Source organism: Gorilla gorilla, chromosome 5 (assembly GCF_029281585.2).
Source record: "Gorilla gorilla gorilla isolate KB3781 chromosome 5, NHGRI_mGorGor1-v2.1_pri, whole genome shotgun sequence".
In the NCBI taxonomy this organism is placed as follows: Eukaryota; Metazoa; Chordata; class Mammalia; order Primates; family Hominidae; genus Gorilla; species Gorilla gorilla.
This window is the reverse complement of record NC_073229.2, coordinates 70581195-70603497: the sequence shown is the minus strand read 5'-3', so window position 1 is coordinate 70603497 and position 22303 is coordinate 70581195. Positions and strand designations below refer to the sequence as shown.

Sequence of the window (22303 nt, the reverse complement as noted above, 5' to 3'; positions counted from 1 at the left end):
TATTTATTGATCATTCTTGGGTGTTTCTCAGAGAGGGGGATGTGGCAGGGTCATAGGATAATAGTGGAGAGAAGGTCAGCAGATAAACAGGAGAACAAAGGTCTCTGGTTTTCTTAGGCAGAGGTCCCTGTGGCCTTCCGCAGTGTTTGTGTCCCTGGGTACTTGAGATTAGGGAGTGGTGATGACTCTTAATGAGCATGCTGCCTTCAAGCATCTGTTTAACAAAGCACATCTTGCACCACCCTTAATTCATTTAACCCTGAGTTGACACAGAACATGTTTCAGAGAGCACGGGGTTGGGGGTAAGGTTATAGATTAACAGCATCCCAAGGCAGAAGAATTTTTCTTAGTACAGAACAAAATGGAGTCTCCTATGTCTACTTCTTTCTACACAGACACAGTAACAATCTGATCTCTTTTTCTTTTCCCCACATTTCCCCCTTTTCTTTTTGACAAAACCGCCATCGTCATCATCGCCTGTTCTCGATGGTCGCTGTCTCTTTGGAGCGCTGTTGGGTACACCTCCCAGACGGGGCGGCCGGGCAAAGGCACTCCTCACATCCCAGACGATGGGAGGCCGGGCAGAGGTGCTCCACACCTCCCAGATGGGGCGGCCGGGCAGAGGCGCTCCTCACTTCCCAGATGGGGCAGCCGGGCAGAGGTGCTGCCCACTTCCCAGATGGGGCTGCTGCAGGGCAGAGGCGCTCCTCACTTCCCAGATGGGGCTGCTGCAGGGCAGAGGCGCTCCTCACTTCCCAGATGGGGCGGCCGGGCAGAGATGCTCCTCACTTCCCAGACGGGGCGGCTGCCGGGCAGAGGCACTTCTCACTTCTCAGATGGGGCGGCCGGGCAGAGGCGCTCCTCAGTTCCCAGACGGGGTGGCTGGGCAGAGGCGCTCCTCACCTCCCAGATGGGGTGGCGGCGGGGCAGAGGCACTCCTCACATCCCAGATGTGGCAGCTGGGCAGAGGTGCTCCCCACTTCCCAGATGGGGTGGTGGCCGGGCAGAGGCGCTCCTCACTTCCCAGACAGGGCGGCCAGGTAGAGGCGCTCCTCACTTCCCAGACAGGGCAGCCGGGCAGAGGCACTCCTCACTTCCCAGACGATGGGCGGCTGGGCAGAGGCGCTCCTCATCTCCCAGACGGGGCAGCCGGGCAGAAGCACTCCTCACTCCCCAGATTGGGGGCGGCCGGGCAGAGGCGCTCCTCACTTCCCAGACGGGGTGGCGGCTGGGCAGAGGCACTCCTCACTTCTTCCCAGACGGGGCAGCCAGGCATAGGCGCTCCTCACATCCCAGACGATGAGCGGCCAGGCAGAGACACTCCTCACTTCCTAGACGCGGTGGCAGCCGGGCAGAGGCTGTAATCTTAGCACTTTTGGAGGCCAAGGCAGGCAGGTGGGAGGTGGAGGTTGTAGCGAGCCGAGATCACGCCACTGCACTCCAGCCTGGGCAACATTGAGCATTGAGTGAGCGAGACTCTGTCTGCAATCTCAGCACCTTGGGAGGCCGAGGCGGGCAGATCACTCAAGGTCAAGAGCTGGAGACCAGCCCAGTCAACACGGAAAAACCCCATGTCCACCAAAAATACAAAAACCAGTCAGGCGTGGCGGTGCGCGCCTGCAATCCCAGGCACTCGGCAGGCCAAGGCAGGAGAATCACCAGACCCCGAGGCAGGGAGGTTGCATGCAGCAAGCTGAGATCACAGCAGTATCGGCAACAGAGGGAGACCGAAGAGAGGGAGAGGGAGAGGAACTTTTAGTTCTATAAAGCAAGATGACCTAGATTAATGACTAACAAAATTAAAAACAATAATGGCCCTTATTGTGAATTTTCAGTTTCCTGATTCAACAAATATCTGTTCATCCTTGTCCTTTGCCCAGTTAAACACTTGCCTGATAACCTTGCTCTTTCCAAATTCCTCCTTCCTTAGTCCTTCTGGGTGTACTCGGTGAGCCACACCCGTATCTTTATTTATTCTGTGAAATTGTAGAAAATTGAGTCTGATAATCAGGATTGGCAGATCCATTATCTTGAATCTATTATTTAATTTTTCTATTTAATTTTTTCTATATCATTTGATTTTCTCAAGTAAGTTCAAAAGATGAAATTATAGAAATCTCTGTGACTGCTAAAATGTCTAGCATTGCTGTGTGATCTATCCAAGTATCAGTGATATTGTAATACTACCATGTGCAATACACTGTGCTAAAACATACCGTGAGACCTCTCTGCTCTTTCGGAACCTCACAATTTAGTAGGAACACAATGTGTATATAAGTAACTGCAATAGTTTATAGCTGTGAAAATTCAAAATTAAGGTTGATTTATAATAGGAATAGATTAGTTTCTGAATGTCAGGAAAACTAGAATCCGATTCAGTCTTTCCCACTAATTAGCTAGATGACAAGTCACATTCTCTATCTAGGGTTCAACCAACTCACAGCAAACCTTGAAAATGGCTAAGGAAAAGGCTCTCATCTTACCCTTGGCACCCCTTGGGATGGGTAATTCTTTGGGTGCAGGGGCTGTCCTGTTCACGATAGGATGTTCCAAGGCATCACTGGCCTCCACCTACCTATGTTGAAGCACTACCCACCACCTTCTGCCTTGATGTGACAACCAAGAATGACTCCAGATAGTCTGAATGTCCTCTGGGGTATGGGAGCAAAATATTTTCTGGTTTGGAATCTTCAGACTACATGACTTCTCAATTATTAAAATTCAGAAGCTGATAGAATAACTAAATAATTACTGCAGCATATAACTAGCTTTGTTTGGCTTTGATTTAGAGACAGAGTCTTTCTCCATGGCCCAGGCTGGAGGGCAGTGGCACAATCATGGCTCACTGCAATCACCACCTCCTGGGCTCAATCAATCCCCCCAGCTCAGTCTACTGAGTAGCTGGGACCACAGGTGCATGCTATTGCACATGATGTAATTTGGTTTTTTTTTGTAGAGACAAGGTCTGCTAGGTTGCTCATGCTGCACTTAAGCTCCTGGCTCAAGTGATCCTCCCACCGCTGTCTCCCAAAGTGCTGGGATTACAGGTGTGAGTGACCATACCCAGCCCTTATAACTAGTTTTTAAAATGCACCTAAAGGAACCCAGCTAATATATATGGTGCCATTAGAATATAAGTCAACAATGTCCTGGAATAAATGTTTAATAGTGGGGGAAAATGTAAAGGAAAGATTAGGAGCTTCAGTGATGTCCTCCTTTTGGATCCAGATGTGAGACCTGTCCAGGCTATAAAATAATTCACAGGAAAAAAATATGACACCTGATATAGTTTGGCTCTGTGTCCCCACCCAGATCTTATGCTGAATTGTCATCCCCAGTGTTGGAGGTGGGGCCTGGTGGGAGGTGATTGGACCATGGGGTGTTTTCTAATGGTTTCTCATCATCACCCTAGTGCTGTCTTCTCATAGAGTTTTCATGCGATATAGTTGTTTGAAAGTGTGTAGCACCTTCCTGTTCACTCTCTCTCTCCCCTGCCAGCCATGTAAATATGTGCTTGCTTCCCCTTCGCCTTCCATCATAAATGTAAGTTTCCTAAGGCCTCCACAGAAGCAGACGCCTGTACAGCCTGCAGAACTGTGAGATGATTAAACCTCTTTTCTTTTTCAATTACCCAGTTTCAGGAATGTCTTTATAGCAGTGTGAAAATGCATTACTACAAGAAACTGGTACCAGAAAAGTGGGACATTCCTATGAAGATACCTGAAAATGTGGAAGCAGCTTTAAAATTGGGTAAGGAGCAGAGACTGGAACAGTTTGGAGGGCTCAGAAGAAGGCAGGAAAATGAGGGTAAGTTTGGAACTTCCTAGAAACTAGTTGAATGGTTGTGATCAAAATGCTGATAGTGATTTGGACAGTGAAGTCCAGCGGAGGTCTCAGATGGAGATGAGAAACTTTTTGGGAATGGGAGTGAAAGTCACTCTTGCTATGTCTTAGCAAAGAGACTGGTGGCATTGTGCCTCTGCTCTAGAGATCTGTGAGACTTTTAACTTGAGAAATGATTTAGGGTATCTGGTAGAAGAAATTTCTAAGCTGCAAAGCATTCAAGATTTAGTCTGGCTGTTTCTAACAGCACATGTTCATATGTGTTCACAAAGACATGATCTGAAATCTGTCATTGAATCTGAATGAATCAATCTGCAATTGAAACTTATATTTAAAAGGGAAGCAGAGCATAAAAGTTTGGAAAATTTGCAGTCTCATCACGTGATAGAAAAGAAAATCCCACTTTCAGGGGATGAAATCAAGCCAGTGGCAGAAATTTGCAAAAGTCTTAGTTATTAACATACTGTTCCTTTTGCAAAAGTTTGGAAATTTGCAAAAGTAGCTAAATGTTAACAGCAAAGACAATGGGGAAAATGTCTCCAGGGCATGTCCAGGGCTTTGTGACAGCCCCTCCCATCACAGGCCTAGAGGCCTAGGAGAGAAAACTGGTTTTGTGAGCCAAACAGAGGGCCCTGCTGCCCTGTGCAGCCTTGAGACATGGCATCCTGTGTCCCAGCTGCTTCAGCTCCAACCGTGGCTATAAAGGGCCCCAGATACATCTCAGGCCACTGCTCCAGAGGGTGCAAGCTGTAAGAAGCCTTGGCAGCCTCCATGTGTGTTAAGCCTGCATGTGCACAGAGAGCAAGAGTTGAGGCTTGGAGCCTTTGCCTAGATTTCATAAGATTTAAGGAAACACCTGGATGGCCAGGCAGATGCCTGCTGCAGGAGTGGAGCCCTCATGTAGAACTTCTACTAGGGTAGTGGGGAAGGGAAAAGTTGGAGCCCCCACACAGAGTCTCCATTGGGGCACTGCCTAGTGGAGCTATGAGAAGAGGGCCATTGTACCCCAGACCCCAGAATGATACATCCACCAACAGCTTGCACAATGCATCTGGAAAAGCTGCAGGTGCTCAACACCAGCCAGTCAAAGCAGCCTAAGGAATGTACTGTCCAGAGCCACAGGTGCAGAGCTGCCCAAGGCCGTGGGAGCCCACCGTTGCATCGGTATGTCCTGGATGTGAGACAAAGAGTCAAAGAAGTCAAAGAAGACTATTGCGAAGCTTTAAGATGTAATGACTTCCCTGCTGGGTTTTGGACTTGCATGAGGCCGGCAGCTCTTTTGTTTTGACTGACTTCTCCCTTTTGAAATGAGACCATTTACCCAATGCCTGTACTCCTATTGTATCTTGGAAGTAACTAACTTGTTCTTGATTTTACAGGCTTGTAGGCAGAAGGGACTTGCCTAGTCTCAGAAGACACTCTGGACTTGGGCTTTTGAGTTAATACTGGAATGAGTTAAGACCTTGGAGGACTATTGGGAAGGCATGATTGCGTTTTGAAATGTTAGGGGCCAGGGGGTGGAATGATATTGTGTAACTCTATGTCCCTACCCAAATCTCATGTTGAATTATGATCACCAGTGTTGGAGGTGGGGCCTGGTGGGAGGTGATTGTATCATGAGGGTGGTTTTCAGTGGTTTAGCACCATTCTCCTACTGCTGTCCTGTGATAGCATTCTCATGAGATCTGGTTGTTTGAAAGCATGTAGCACCCACCCCCTCATTCTCTCTCTCCTGCCAGCCATGTGAAGATGTGCTTGTTTCCCCTTCACCTTCCGCCATGATTGTCATTTTCCTGAAGCCTCCCCAGAAGCAGAAGCCTGTATAGCCTGCAGAACTATGAGCGGACTAAACCTCTTTTCTTTATCAATTACGAGTCTCAGGTAGGTCCCTATAGCAGTGTGAAAATGGACTAATACAACACCCATGTGAGAAGATACTGAAATGACAAGAAATGCATGTTGCAAGGCAATGTTTGCACAAGAATGAGGATTGATACTAATTTGAAGGGTAGGAAGGCAGACATTTGGGAGGTACAAAATCTACTGAACCTGCAGATTGAGATGCTACCCTGGAAAGAAGGAGCCCACCTGGGCAGAAGGGCAAGAGTCCTCAGTTTTCTCAGCCTGGCAGCCTTCTCCCCTTTCTCTGATTTCCTTGGTTAACAGAATCATGATTCCCGGGTTGAAATTTCTAGGAATCCTTTAAAGTGAAATCACTGCTAAGCACATTCTGTTCTGTCAGTTGGCCAGAAGCCTGTTATTCTGACTAGATCTAAACCACTTTAGGGCAGAGACCAAATCCAACCAAATATTTTTTTGCTACAAGCCATCACCATTGCTTGAGACACCGAAACAGCTCAATCAATGTTAGTCAGTTTGAATGAAACTTTTTAAAAGAAGGAAATATGCTGAAAACAAGAAATAGAAGAAAGGTTAGCAAAATGTCTGCATTTTCAGGTAAGGAACAGGATGCTGTAGAGGAGCAACCGTTTTCATCAAGTATTGAGAGTGAGACCCTGCCCAAGAGCTATGAATAGCTGGAGAGAGAAGCAGTGAGGCTCACTCTCACTCCACTGGAGTTTATGCAAAGTGGGCCTGGGAACAGGATAGGTTCACAGTGCTCAGAGCAGGGAGTGGGTGGTATCTAGGCCTGGCCTGAGGAGAGAGGCCCACCAGGTGCAGGGTATGGGAGCCTTTTTCCGGATTATAAAACGTCTGTTTTTCCAGGTTATAAAACAACCTGGGAACCAGGTCTGCTGCAGTCTAGGAGTTAAGTAAGTCTGTGTTAACGATGGGTCAGGCCTCCCTGAAACTTCACTGAAAACTTTGTTCACCCAGGTTGACTGTATCAGTGACTATCATTAATCTCTGTATAGGAGCTTTAAAAAAAGAGACTCATTATATGACTTATTCGAAAAGAAATCTAGATATATATAAAATCTTATTTTTACCAGAGCTTGATGGGTTAAGAGAGAAAGAGAGAGGAGACTCATGTGCTACCCAATGTGTTCCGAGAGACTCATCCACATCCCAAGAAGTGGGGGCAGGAGGTCACTCTCATTATTCAGTTCCTATTATAAATTTTATATACAATATTTCATTTAACTTTCTCAACTGCCCTCAAAGATAGATATAACTGTCCCTATTTTGAAAGGAGAAACTTGAGCTCAGAATTTGAAGAGCCTACTGAGTTTATGAACCTCATAATGGAAGGAGTTGTGATTTATCTCAGTCTCCCTTCTCTTTGATATGAAGCAATAATTAGGACCACCCAGGGACCAAGAGTAAATTAACTCTAATTTACTACTGGAATTTCACCACTTATATTCCTTTCAAAACAAGCCCATTTTCTAGTTGAGGAAAATACAGTTATACTAGTTCTCAACTCACTTAAGTTTTTAGGGTTGCCAAAGTAGAGAAAGAAACATTTTTATTATTATTATTTTCTCCAATCAAGCTCCTGAAAAGTTGCTAACAGAAAGGAACTCGAGATTCAGGTGTCCCCCTCTCGCCCTTCCCTTCCAATCTTTAGTTGGTTAACGGAGTCTGTATGGGAAAATATGAAACAATTTCTCAGAGAGAAGCAGAGCCAGCTTACAGGGTGGAGTAGAAAAGCTATGGACCTGCAGTCAGAAGGAGTTCAAGCTGACCCAACACTCACCAAGTGTGCAGCGTGGGCCAGTCGCTTTAGCTCTCTGAACCTCAGTGTGCCCATCTTTAATTAGGATATTAGGAGCCATTTCCCAGGGTTGTTGCAGAAGGTAGACACACTCCCTAGATATTGACCATGAATGAGGAGAATGTGTGTGTGACCCATGGCAAATCTTCGAGCCTCTCTGGTTCTCATTTTCTGTTGACCCAACAAAGCTCAGTGGTAACCTTTGCCTCAGTGTTGGCCTGGCCTTTGGAAACCTCATATAGTGAAGGTGATATGTTACATGTAAGCGAGAGCATTATTATAAAATGTTATGTGAGATAATAATAATTCATTTCCCTTTGAAACATGATCCTCGGTAATGGCTAAGGGTGCCAGTGTGCGATTTGAATCACTCTGCACTCTAGTCCATAACAATTAAAGAAGCACACCCCACTCTCTGTGAGATTCACTCTCCCTTTCCTTCTGCTGAATCATGCTATTTCCATTTCCAATGAGAGGAAAGTGCAATGTGCAAAGTCTCTAATTACAAGACAGATGAGTTGATTAAGTATGTTTCAAATAATTATTTACTTTCTAAAAGTTAGACTGTTGAGTTCCACATTTTAAAATGTAGACATTTAAAAGATTTTAATGTCTAAATTCAAGTCATACATACTTTTTTAGAAATACATCTGTTGGTAAAGACAAGTATATTTTTGTACAAATGTATCAACCTCGATGACCACAAAACTTTGCAAGAAGAATCTTAATATGTTATAACAGAGTTGGGGGTTTGGAGAGAAAATGCCACTGTTCCTAAGTCTTGGAACTCCTGCTTTCAATGAGTCCTGTGTGTTTCCACTCACATTCATGATCCAATTATTTATGGCCTGTCCCTGTACACTTGGTTTTCATTTGCTGGTTCTCTGCTATGTTCCACCTCCCAAGCAGGCTGGGATAGAGCAAGGGCCAACAAACTTCCTTGATGATCCCTAGTGAATTTATCTCTAACCATTTGCAATGGCCAAATGAACGTGCACACATGCAAATATCCATACACATAACATACATGTAACTGAAACTAAAAACTCATGAAACATTACGTACTCTCCAGCATGTCATGCTCTCTGGTATTTTTTTATTTTTTCCTATTTTCTTTAAAAAATATGTAGCTTTCACAATTTTCTGAAAAATTAGCATACATATTTGAGAAACACTAACAGAAAATAAGGCTCAGTCATTGGTTTTGAATAGCAATGGGTTTGAATCCCAGATTCACCACTTACTCTGGACGAGTTGCTTTAAAAATCTCAGTATCACCAGTTGTAAAATGAGAATAATAATAACATTCAACTTAGGTGATTTTTGTAAGATAAAATGAAGATAAATTTGGAGGAATGGCCAGTGTGTGACTGATGCTGAATAGATACTATCTCCTATTCAAGCCTGCAAAGTTGATGAGGCAACATGTTTTTCCAGGTTATAAAACAAAATGCACCCCAAAGAGGTGGAATACAGAAAACCAAAAGAAGCAAGAAATTAGGGTCCTCTGTCTGTTGAAAGAATTTGGTTCTTCGAGCTACAGTTAAGCAAGCCTTAGGCCTAATTTCTGCTTTTCATCAAATTCAGCCTAACAGCCAAACAGTTGGTCCTCCTTGTCAGTGACATCCTCTGGTTTCATGGCCACTTCATGGGTTCTCAGGGCCTTCACCTGGGTGGGTTCTAGGCCTACCTTCATTTTCGCCCTGGGTGTGGATTTTCAAGTTCATCACCACGTGGAGTGTGATAGCGGACATTGCATTTAACTTTTCTGATGTTCCATTTCACTAACTAAGGAATGGAGATAATAACAAGCATTTCATGGGACTATAAGGAGGAGTCAAGATATAACATATTGAAAGAGACTAGCATTGGGGAAGGAAGGATCAGTCGAAAGTTTTCAATAAATATTAGTTCTTGAATTCTTCCTCTTCCCACTAACTTCCCTACATTCATTATTACCACATACTCTCACCTCTTAGCATGGCGAGAATGGTCACATTTAACCAATGGGCACATGAGACTGGTTTGCTGGAATCTGAGACTGTTTTGCTGGAATCATAGTTTTTATGTTTTAGGGAAACACTTTGAAGTATCTAAGGATGGAATATATGGTATTTGGGATTTCCTTACATTATTACAAGATGGGGGAAGTGGGTGGGCATGTATATGAAAACACATTGGCTTTAGTTGGTGTAAACCAAATATAAAATTCTAAGCTCCCTCCCTCACTCTGACCATCTGAATGGATCTCTCTTTTCAGCAAGGCCATTCCAAAGCTAACCTGAAAAATGAATTCAGGCCATGATGGGAAGTGGAGGGGGTTGGACAAGCCTCATTATACCTCATCTCTTTTGGAATCACTAACAGAACAAACTTTTTTAGTCTGATAAGAAACATGTACAATCATTTTCTCTGAAACTTGCTACCAGGTGTCTTCATCTGCAGGGTAAAACTTTATTCTCTACAACCCCTTATTATCCTGAACTAGACATTCCTTTCTATTGATTCCAGGTGGTTAGATAGTAACTTAACCCTTTCAACCAACTGCCAATCAGACAAATTTTAAATCTACACACAACCTGGAAACCCACACTTCCAGTTTCCTCCCTTTCCATACCAAACCAATGTACATCTATATATATTTGATTGATGTCTCATGTCTCCTGAAAATGTGTAAAATTAAGCTGTACCCTCACCACCTCGACCACACGGTCTCAGGATCTCCTGAGGGCTGTATCTCAGGCACTAGATACTCATAGTTGGCTCAGAATAAATCTCCAAATATTTTACAGAGTTTGACTCTTTTCAATAACATTGGTAGTTACTGATTCTATGAGAGGAATACAAGGAAGGTCGTGATACTTTTGTGTTATTTTTATACATGTTAGAAATTTATGTAATAAGGGGATAAAATGTATATCAGGAAGTGAATGTAAAGTTAAAATGCATGCCACACATGAGAGGTGGAAGGCAGTGGATTATAACAAATAACCTGTTAAAGACTGAGTATATTAATTCGATGATTATTTTGTTGTGCACCTACTAAGTGCCAGGTGCTGTGTGAGGTTCTGATGGTAGACAGTGAACAAGACAGACTCAGTTCCTGCTCTCGAGTAGCCTACATACCTATAAGAATGGAGACAAGTAAACAGGTGATTAAAATCAGGAGCTTCCAGAACACCCAAGCATTCCCCAGCGTTACCAGGTCATCCTTCCGGTGTTGGAGCAGGAAATGCTGGGAGGTGTCTGTGGGACTCCGCTAAGTGCTGCCCTCTAGAGGTGTCACTGAGAAAAACACTTCCAAGTCCAGAACAGAGTCCCTCAGGGGCTGCCTGAGGGTTTTCCTCGGGGTAACTCATGGACAGACTCAGGAGATCTTGTCCCTCGGGTGGCAGCCGAAAAGGAGGGTTTCAGGTGAGGTGGCATCCTGTGAAAGGAAGTTCTAGCGCGCCCCATCAGCCTCACAGCGCCGTGTGGACCTGAACCTTGGGACGGCACTTTCTTCATTGCTTCGCGAGGCCCTGGGACTTTAGCCTCACCCTTTCTCAATCCTATGAAGAAATAAGCACACAAGAAATCCAAACACTGCCATTCCAGGTTGTTTTCTTTGTACGAATGAATACCCTGTCACCCAGACATCAGCTCTACAGCTCAGGGATGTGTTCAGAGCCCGGGTAGGAAGAGTTCAGCAGGAGATAGAGAGGGGCAAGGCTGGGAGGAACCCAGGTTCCCTGGCCTCCAACCAGCTTGACTGAAGGCGGGGGCAGGGCTGACTGCAGACCTTGCTCAGGCTTCTGGGGTCTCAGTGCCCTAAGGCTGATGATCACAACCCAGTCCTCAGCCTCACAAGCACATCCCACTTGCCAATCCCACCCCACCTCGGTCACCCTCCTGCCAGGACCACCCACCGTTCCTTAGGTTTGTCCTGAATTGGACACTTTATTAATTGCTGGCACACACCCCCCGTGATCTCTAGATCCTGGTCCTGTGCGATCATAGATCCACAACAAACTGTTCCATGGAGCAAGCTAGAAACCCCCAAATTCCTGAACTTTCACCGTAAAGAACTCCATTAAACTATAAGTAACCACTGCAGACACAACTACCATTTATTACTTGATGTTGATGCATGCGGGTCAGGCCCTGTATCATGCATTTTGAAAACATTACAATATTCTGTTTAAGAAAATGTTCTATCCCCATTTTGCAGATGAGGAAACTAAGGCTTGAAGATGTTAAGTGATGATTCCCAGATCACACAGCTATTTTGAGGCAGAGTCAAGATTGGTACCAGATCATATCAACAGTGAAATACAGGAAATCTTGATAAGTGTCTACTTTGACTTTTATTTTTATAGATTCTGCCTATTAAGTCAACTGCATTTTATGCAATAACTGGTTTTCATATTTGTATCAAATACCTGCATCCACTCAGAGCTTCTGATCAGATTGAGACAGACTTATTGCTGGCTGCCATTCCAACCAAAGTGACTACACTCAGGACAAGGTGTGATTTATTTCAAAGTTTAAATCACTGATATAGATCAGCAATAGAGTATATTTTCATCAATATTAGATTGATTTAATTTTTTTAAGGATGATATGAAATAGCAGCCATACTTCAGAATCCTAATAGTGTATGTTTAATGAGCACTTATACACTTGCTACTTTTCTGAGTGCTTTGCATGACTTTGAAATTTAATCTTCATACCAACCTATAACATAGGTACCATAAGTATTTCCATTTCATAGATTAGGATACTGAGACACAGAGAGATTTAACAATGTGTCCAAAGTCAAGAAGCCAGGACATGACAACAGTGATATTAAACCCACACAGCCATGTCACAAGCCAGAGATTTTCATTAAAAATAATGTTACTGTGGGGACTTTAATTCCTTCCTAAAATTGAGAATTCTATTCTATAGTGTCCCATATTCTCCAGGAGGGAAAATTATAATTGCAAGAGTTATAACTGTGCAACAGCTATGACCTATTTCACCCTTAGCAGGGCTCCTACAAACTGAGCTGATGTAAATTATAGCAGAGGGCCCTTGGTGGCAGAATCTTTGGTGGCCATTGGCCCATGGCATACCCATGCTGGGGACACAAAGGTTGTGGTCTGATCTCACTCAGAGACATATGCTTTCCTAAGATATGACAACATCGTAATTAGAAGAACTGCATGATCCTTTAACTGCAGTGATATCCCCTCTCAAGTCATGACCTAATCATGGACATGGGAGCCATCAAGGTGGAAGTAAAGTGAACTAGAAGATTGAGCAACTATGTGCTGTGATCCATGCCCTTTTCTTGATGATTTAGTGTAAATTTCAAAATGGCCACCACCAGCCTCCTCTGTGTGCTCTGCCAAGCTCAGAAATCTTATATTTTCCAAATTATGTACCAGACAGAAGCCATTCAAGGTTAAAAGTCTACAGTGCTATGGAATGAATTAATAAGAGCCCATTTACTGTTTCTGCTTCCAGTTTGAAGAGAAATTTCTGGAACCTGCAAAAGATTTGGAAAAGTTAAGAAATAGTAAGATCAAGTCTCTAAGTGCCTCTGAGGAGGGTATCTAGTAGAAGGTACACAGGGAGGTTTGAACAGCCAGCAATGCTTACATGTGTGTAGGGTTGTAGTTGGTGATGGTGGAGAGGGAGAAAATCATAAAATGGAAAGGATGGGCTCCTAGAGCAGGTCTGGCAACTCTTTCCAGGCTAAAAAGGCCAGACTTCTATTTGTATTTGCTGGAGAACCATCTCCAGCACCCTGAGGATCCCTTTTCTTGCTTTGCTGCTTTTGGCACCATGAGTGTGCTGTGGTCATCAACTCAGGATCTCATATAGCCCACCCCATCCAAAGACACGCAAGGACATGTTTTAGACAAAAGGAGTTGAAATAGGTCCATTTTGAATTGTTTCTCTTATAAGTTTGACAAGGTGATACCTTTGCAATATTGTCTGCTTAGATAACGAGACAGTGTTGACTTGGTTGGAAGTCCAGGTCACAGGGTGAGGAGGGACATGAGCCAGGGTAGAAGCCATGGGGTAAGAAACACAGAGCCTGCCCTGCACACACTGTCTAATGGGGGTATTGAAGGGCACACAAAGAGCCTACATAGAAGCTTCTCTCAGAACTGTGTTTAATGTCTTCAACAGCATGAGACTTACTTTGAGAAATTCCCATGTTAAATGGCATCTGGCTGGTGGCCTGTTGCAGTCCCTCCCAACTTCTTCCTAAGATATCATGAAGATAAATCAACACAGACAATACAAGCGACCTATTCTGTAGCTGGATGGGGAATAAAAACATAAATGAAGTAACAGTATAAAAAGTAAAAGAAAGCTTGATAAGAAAAAGCACTTCCAGAAGCTAAAAATAAATTCCTATTTCATTTGAACAGTTGCCAGGCAATTTTTTTTTCATTTTATACATTTAGTCATTTCCACAACCACTTTTTCATCCTGAAAGGGTGGGATTCATAGAAATTTCACTCTGCCTTTTTTTTTTCTATTTTCTAAAGATGGGAGTTTGTTGTTCCAGCAAGTGCCAATGGTTGAGATTGACGGGATGAAGCTGGTGCAGACCAGAGCCATTCTCAACTACATTGCCAGCAAATACAACCTGTGTGGGAAAGACATAAAGGAGAGAGCCCCATATAGTATATTTTCTGTTCTTCAATCAACAGAGAACACAGAGTGATTTAGGTCCTTCTGTGAGTGGGCAGGACTGTGGAAGGAGCATCACAACTAGCAGCAGGCTGGGCCTTGGGCATATACGCTGGTGTCCAGTATTGCAGAGTCCCATGGAGATGAGAAAAGAGTGAATATGGGGAGGGTTCAGGCCAGTGTGATTCTAGAAGACAATGGAGGCTATGGATCCAGCACCCTGACAGAGGTTTCCAAACGCTGATGAACCATGAACTCAGGAGGATGGGGAATCATGATTCCAGGTGCTCAGGACTTCAGAGGCTGGACTCCAGCCAACAGCTTAGGACAAGGCATAGAATGTTTGAGAGTTGGTAGATGAAGGCCTGGGGAGAGAATGCTGCAAAGGAGCTGAATCTCAGGTTCCAGTAATTCCAAGAATGGTGACCAGGAACCTAAGTTTCCAGCCAGTTGTATGATGAACTGGTCAACTTGACTAAGGTTTGAGAGGCTGGTGCCCAAGATACCAGGATTACCTAAAGTGCAGCATTTGATACAGACCTAAGCAGCCAGACTGATTTTGCATCAGCAAAGCTGGGAGGAGGAGTCTCCTCCTTTGCTGGCAGTTCCTTGAGAAGTCCAATACAGAGTTACCAATGACCTAACAATTCCACTACCAGGTCTACAACCAGGAGAAAGGAAAACACATCCTCACTAATCCATGCACGGAAATGTTCATAGGAGAATTATTCATGATATGCAAAAGGTGGAAACAACCCAAATGTCCACCCATGGATGAATGGAGGAACAACATGTGCTGTAGTAGACAATGGAATATTCTTGGGCTATGAAAAGAGATGAAGTACTGATGCATGCTACAACATGGGTGAGCCTTGAAAACGTGTGCTATAAAAGAAACCAGACACCAAAGGCCACATGTGACATGAATTCTTTTGTATGAACCATCCAGACCATTTGAGTCCAGAAAGGAAATCAGTTGTTGACAGGGGCTGGAGAAAGGGGACAATGGGGAATGGCTGCCAAAGCATGTGCTACTACTTTCCCAGATGATAAAAATGTTCTGGAATTAGACAGTGATAGTATTTGCAGAATTCTGTAAATGTACTAAAAATTACTGAATAATATTCTGTTAAGGGGTGGCAATTATGGTATGTGAATACATGTCAATAAAGCTGTTATTTAAAAGTATTCGCCAGGTGTGGTGGCTCACGCCTGTAATCCCAGCACTTTGGGAGGCCGAGGCAGGCAGATCACCTGAGGTCGGGAGTTCAAGATCAGCCTGGCCAACATGGCAAAACCCCATCTCTACTCAAAATACAAAAATTAGCCAGGCGTAGTGGCAGGTGTCTGTGATCCCAGCTACGCGGGAGGCTGAGGCAGGAGAATCGTTTGAATACGGGAGGCGGAGGTTGCAGTGAGCCAGGATTGCACCACTGCACTCCAGCCTGGGTGACAGAGCAAGACTCTGTCTCAAAGAAAAATAAAATACAGGGCCAGGCATAGTGGCTCATGCCTGTAATCCCAGCACTTTGGGAGGCCGAGGCGGGTGGATCACGAGGTCAAGAGATCAAGACTCTCCTGGCCATCATGGTGAAACCCAGTCTCTACTAAAAGTACAAAAATTAGCCGGGCGTGGTGGCGTGCACCTAAGGTCCCAGCTACTCCGGAGGCTGAGGCAGGAGAATCACCTGAACCCAGGAAACAGAGGTTGCAGTGAGCCGAGATTGCCCCACTGCACTCCAGCCTGGTGACAGAGCGAGGCTCTGTCTCAAAACAAACAAACAAACAAACAAAATAAATAAATAAATAAATAAAAGTTTTGTAGGAAACACAGTTTGAAATGAGAAGAAAGAAGATGTCCTATGATATGCACTGGTTTTAACTATATGAATAATTTTACCATGTTTGCCAATTTTACTATGTAAACAATTTTCCCACGTTACCATGGGAATATTAGGTGAGGTCTTGAAACACAGTCATGACTAGAATTGGCCAGCATCATATGGAGAAGGTAATGGAACAATGTTTTATGGAAAATAATTGAGAGAGCTTTTTTTTGTTTGTTTTTTGAAAATTAGTAACTTGCTTGAAAAAATATGTTTTTTAGGGATATCTTTTAGAGACATACCTTATTTCCTAGTTTTTCCTTTATTAATTTTATTTTTTTCTTTTTTAAGAACTTCTAATATTGGGCATAAAAATGAGCCTGGGATGTGTAGTATGATGAGAGAGGAAAACAGACACGTTTGAGATCACTGTGCTGGGGAGGCTGTCTTGGGATTATGTAAATGGCAGGGCTTTAGCCATATGAATCACGCTAAGCTTATGTGTAAAACAAACCACAGCAGAGTGAGCAAACCCTATTTGTAGCATCAGTGGTTACTTGCAGTGATTCCACTGATTTCTCTCATGACTGTGATGCAGGACAGGTCACCGATGTTTCTTGTACCTGTATTTGGTCACGTGCATAACAAACATTTTAGATATAAATCTATCACAGTAGAGTGTTCTGAGAAATAAATGTAAATATATTTATAAAAATCATAGCCTAATGACTAGCATATAAAAGGCATGCAGTGGAGCTGAATTACTTTCCTGTCACCTAATGCTTCACTGTCTCAAGTGTTTAAACATAAAATCTAAGGCGGAAGGCACTCAGCAGTTTGGTTATTTTTGTCTTACGGGGTCGAAGTGTATACAGAAGGTAGGGCAGGTTTGAGTGAAAAGCTTCTTCATTACTCATTGCATCCACCTGAGGAAAAAGATGCAAAGCTTGCCCTGATCAAAGAGGGAACAACAAGCCACTATTTTCCTGTCTTTGAAACTGTACCTGGGAGCTTCTGGATAGCTGAACACATGGAGCTTCTTGGAGGGTGGCCTGTCCAGGGAAGGCATGGAAGGTCCATGCCCCTTCCCCAGATCTCGCCCTAGGCATTTCTTCAGCTTTTTAGTGGCTACATGATTTAAGCCTCAAAACTACAATAGAGAATTATTCAGTCAGATATATGGATTACCACCTACCAAGGATAAAGTAAATCTAAAGTCACAGTCAATACTCTGCCTCAAGTGGAAACTATGATGTTTCTGTCTGGATCACTGCCAAGTTTGCAGAACAACAAGAACCAAAAATGAAGAGAGAAGAACTTCATTCGGTTTTAGAGGTGACCCACAGCAAAGTTTGACAAATGGAAAGAGGTCCAGTGAGAACCTCAAACTTAATGTACTGTGAGGCTATCTTGAAAAACAGGCTCCTGGGCCTCTGCTCTTATGCTGCTTCTTTTATGACAAATAACACCTTTAGATCACATGACAAAAAGCAGTAACACGAAAGACTACAAAAGAAACGAAAAGAAAGTCCTGATTCTACAAAGGATGCTAAGCAGATGAGAACCAATACCAAAACCAAGGACCAACCTGAGAATAAAAAGTGAAAGAGCTCAATGCAAAGAGAAAAGAGTTCAGCCCAGGTGCTGACTTGCCACAAGGCACAAGGAGCCTTTGTGGATACAGCACCTGGTTGACGGCTGGGGTCCATGGTAACGGGCAACATAGACCATGTCTTGTTCCAACTTCCAGAAAAACTGTGGAAGTGAAGACAGTCCAAATGAGAATAAGCAAAAGGTGTTTATACAGAGCTTGCTATAGAAAGGAAGTCAGCCGCCATCTCTTGCATTTGTCAGAGATTCAGAGGTAGGCAGGAAAGTCTGAGAGATTCATGGTAGAAAAAGTTATGTCCTGATTGCTGGCCTAGGGATGCTGTAAGCTGGCTAACTAGAAGTGTGGATTTCTATGGGATTAGTCAGAGATCCATATTTTGCTTTCTGTGGTTGGTCATAAATTGAAAATAGAGGCAAAAATTAGGGAAGCTGGCAGTTATTGACCAATGCTGGTGTATTTGACTGACTGTTGTAAGGGTCATGATAGAAGCTGTTTAGTCTATAAGGGCACTAAGAGTTTAGAGGGTTTCTTAGCAGTTTGGCTGCAATAACAAAATACCATAGACTGGGTAGCTTAAAGAACAGATGTTTCTATCTCACAGCTCTGTAGGCTGGGAAGTACAAGATCAATGTGCCAGCAGATTTCACATCTGGGGAGCACCTGTTCCTTGGATCATAGACAGCCAATCTCTGGCTGTGTCCTCACATGGCAAACATGCCAAGGGAGTTCTCTGAGAACCCTTTTATAAGGGGACTAATGTCATTCATGAAATCTCCACCCCCATGACTTGATCATCTCCTGAGACCCCCACCTACTAATGGCTTGAAATAATATATTTTTTAGGGATCTATTCTAAAGATTTGGGGGTCAGGATCGCAACATATGAATTTTTGGGAAACATAAACATTCAGTCCATAACACAAGGCAACAGAAAAATAAAATAGTGCCTGTGTATTTTTGGGGCATTGACCTTCACTTCCAAAAAGCTTTCCTTGATGTTAATGGAGCACCTGACTCTCAAGGCATGGTATAAAAATAGACTGTGAATAAGAATTCTACCATTTCTACCAAAGAGCCCATGATATGTGCATTTGAACAATGTATATTACAATATAGCATTGAAGTTGTTTTGTTTGTGTACCAAGTCATTATCTATACGTTTGTATGTATACATAGTGTGAAAATGTATTGTCAAAATATTATCTTAAATCAATGTTGCCATATGTTTTCTCTTTTTATTATTTATGATGTCAATGTGCTGAGATATTTTAATAAATATTATCTTAAATCAATGTTGCCATATGTTTTCTCTTTTTATTATTTATGATGTCAATGTGCTGAGATATTTTAATAAATATTATCTTAAATCAATGTTGCCATATGCTTTCTCTTTTTATTATTTATGATGTCAATGTGCTGAGATATTTTAATAAATATCATATATCACTCAAAAATTTTATTATTAAAAATGTATAGATCTGGTGTAGCCCAAAGAAATGTTTTATGAACATATATACACCAAGGATCTAAAGAGCAAAGTGAACCTTTTATCTTTGATTTATCACGTGTCAGTCACTCCACCCCTGTTTGCCTCACTCAAACACATTATTATTATTATTATTATTATTATTATTATTTTGCATTTTGAAGTAAGTTGCAGACATCTTTGCAGTTCGCCCCGGGACACAGTGGCATGCAGATTATAACACAGTCAAAGCAGTAAGAACCACCATTGCAAGAAAGAGGATGAATTAAACTTCACCCAGGCTTATTTCAGATCCCAGAGCAGGAAATGAGGAGGGCAGATGAGGAGAAATGAGGATTCTGAAATAGTCTACTCGTGGGAGAAGAGTGTTGTCATGAAGGTGGAGTCGCTGCCCAAGGGAGACTGGAGAGAGAGAGAGTGTGTAGAGCCACTGAACATCAGGGCTGCACACTGTAGGGCCTGGGGCAGACAGAACAGGCTGCAGCAGGGGATAAGCCCCTGGCCCCTGTGGAAGATGCAAGCTGGGTGGGTGCTGTGGATGCCATAGTGATGTGGAATGAGAGGAGAAAATGGGAGCCTGGGCTCCAAACAAGGAGTGAGGAGAGCCACACTTCTTACTCTCTCACTGAATCAGGTAACATGGAGAAAGATCTGGATCTTTGCACCTGCCCAGTAAGGAAGCAGAGGTGGGAGAGGCAGAGTCAGCCTGGACAAACTCAGGGAGAAGCAGAGGCCCCAGCCTCACTGCACATGTGTTCCTGATCCGATTCCTCTGATCCTCCAGGTGTTGAAGAGCCATGAACAAGACTACCTCATTGGCAACAAGCTGAGCCAGGCTGACATTCACCTGGTCAAACTTCTCTACCATGTGGAAGAGCTTGACTCCAGCCTCATCTCCAACTTCCCTCTGCTGAAGGTGACCCATTTCTCAGTCCTCAAAAGGCAGCTCCTCATCTCCCATCTTGGGATCTAGTATCTGGGCCCTTGAACTGGCCACATTCTGACCTCAGCCTTCTCCGGGTGTGCAGGGCCCCTCAGGTCTCCGAAATGAGCTTCCAGGTCCTGATTCTGAGGCATGGAAATGCCTTCTTGTTATGCCAAGGAAATTTGATGTGCATGCTACCCCAAGAATATTTCGCTTTTTATAATGCCAAGGACCCAGGGCCCAGCATCTCTCCTCATCCCTCTATTTCACTGTGGTTTCTGTTCCTGAGTTCTCTGTGATACCCTTTATCCCAATATGCCCTTATCTTCCCACACCAAGTGTGTCTGAGCAGGGCCCTTTCCATCTGGTTCCTTCCTTATGCTCTGGCTCTTGCTGTCAGATAACTGAGTTCCTTGTGCACAGCTCTCCCAACACGCTGCCCCCGAAAGCTATATCTCTCAATGGGAAAAAGTGGTCCCATGGTTTGACTTTAACATTTTCTATTTTCATTTCTAGCTCAATTTTCCCATATCTTCACTTCTTCTGCTTAGAGACTGATCTGTGCTGATATCTCACAGGCACATTGTTCTTTCTCATCTTCTACAAGAGCCATGAATCTACAAGATTCATGTGTAAGGAAGAGGGTAGGAAGACTGAACCGAATAAAGTCTTAAAGACATTTTTTGGGAAAATGCTAGTGAGCTGCATGTTCTTCCTCTTATCTTCATTTCTCACTTAGTGTCTCTTTCTGCCTCCCTACTGGTGCTGATAGAGGGAACTTAGTTGGTCTTTGTGTAGGAGGGGCGCAGATTCCCTGGGTTGTGTTAATGGTGGTGTCAGCCCTTGGCTTCACTCTGAGGCTGTGCTTTGTGCATTGCGGGCCCTGAAAATCAGAATCAGCAAACTCCCCACAGTGAAGAAGTTTTTGCAGCCTGGCAGCCTGAGGAAGCTTCCCATAAATGCAAAAGGTTTAGAAGAAGCAACGAAGATTTTCAATGTTTGATAAAGCAGGCATGGATGCCAAGAACATGCAATACCAATATTCTAAAGTTCCGCAACAATAAATTGCTTTATCTAAATGTTGGTTGTGGCTATTGTGAAGTTAATAAACTTTTTAAAAATTGTATGCTAATTACACAGTAAAATGCCTATGACCAGATTTAGTTAAAATTGGTTTCTTTTCATTAGTATCTGATATGAAATCAGATTTCCAAACTCCCCACAAATTTCCTTGGAATTAAAATTTAGTAAAAAAGGAAAATGTAGACTATGTGGTTTGTTTGACTTTTTCAAGAATTGTCCTGCAACATTTGTCAAATGGCCTATCAGAAAGTCATGTATAGAAATTTACTTCTGACATTCTGCACAAAAAAACAGTTATCATTCTGGGGAAAGGCAAAATGAAATTTTCTTTTTTCCTTGACATCCATTTTATTTCTCATGAAAACACTTTTTCTTATGCATTTTCAATCAACCATTCTGTCTGCTGTGGATCCCTCAGTTTTCTAAGGGGTGAGGAAATATTGAAGAGCAAACAGACCCACCCTCTGCTCTCAGGCCAACTTGTCATCCCTTACAGTGCATGTGCTCCTGGCTCATCCCCACTCTCCTCCTTAAGGCTCTGTTGGGACCCGGGCATGAGCCTTCCCTCAGTTCCTTCAGTGCCACTCAGGCCTGGCTGCGAAGATACAGATGGTATATGCAAATTACATATAAGTAACTATATGCAAAATTATTTTTCCCTGGTGTGTCATTGTGCCAGCGTGTTTGGATTAGAAGTGATTTCCAGGAATCCTTCCCTGCGTCTTCTAACTTCTGGGGGCTCTTGGCCTTTCTGGACTTTCATGGATCATGACCACATCACTCTAATTTCTGCCTCTGTGTTCCAGCACCTCACCCCCTGTGTGTTGTGTCTTCTCTTCTCTCTGCTGTGAGGACAATTGTCATTGGATTTGGGGCCAATCCAGATATACCAAGATGATCTCATCTCAAATTCTTTTACTTCATTACATCTGCAAAGCGCCTTTTTCCAAATAAGATCAAGTTCACAGGATCTAGGGATTTCTATATGGACCTGTCTTTCTTGGGGGCCAACATAACCCCCTACATGGTATAGGTGAAGAAAGATTATTTGCAATTGATGAATCCAGGTGATGAATACTTTCAGATTTGTTATATTATGGGCAATTTGAGTGACACAAAGAGGATAGCATATGCAAATTGGGTCTCTGGATTTGTCAGATAAAATACAGGATACCCA

General features: G+C 43.3%; 1 protein-coding gene across 1 annotated transcript; it reads left to right on the top strand.

Annotated features, from left to right (window-relative positions):
• The first annotated feature begins 4888 nt into the window (after positions 1-4888).
• Positions 4889-21046, top strand: LOC115934984 (glutathione S-transferase A3-like). Its single transcript, XM_055391592.1, has 6 exons — positions 4889-5020; positions 13013-13064; positions 14050-14187; positions 16887-17020; positions 19903-20034; positions 20903-21046. Exons 1-6 carry the CDS (start codon positions 4889-4891, stop codon positions 21044-21046), a joined length of 732 nt encoding a protein of 243 aa, XP_055247567.1.
• The last annotated feature ends 1257 nt before the right edge of the window (positions 21047-22303 follow it).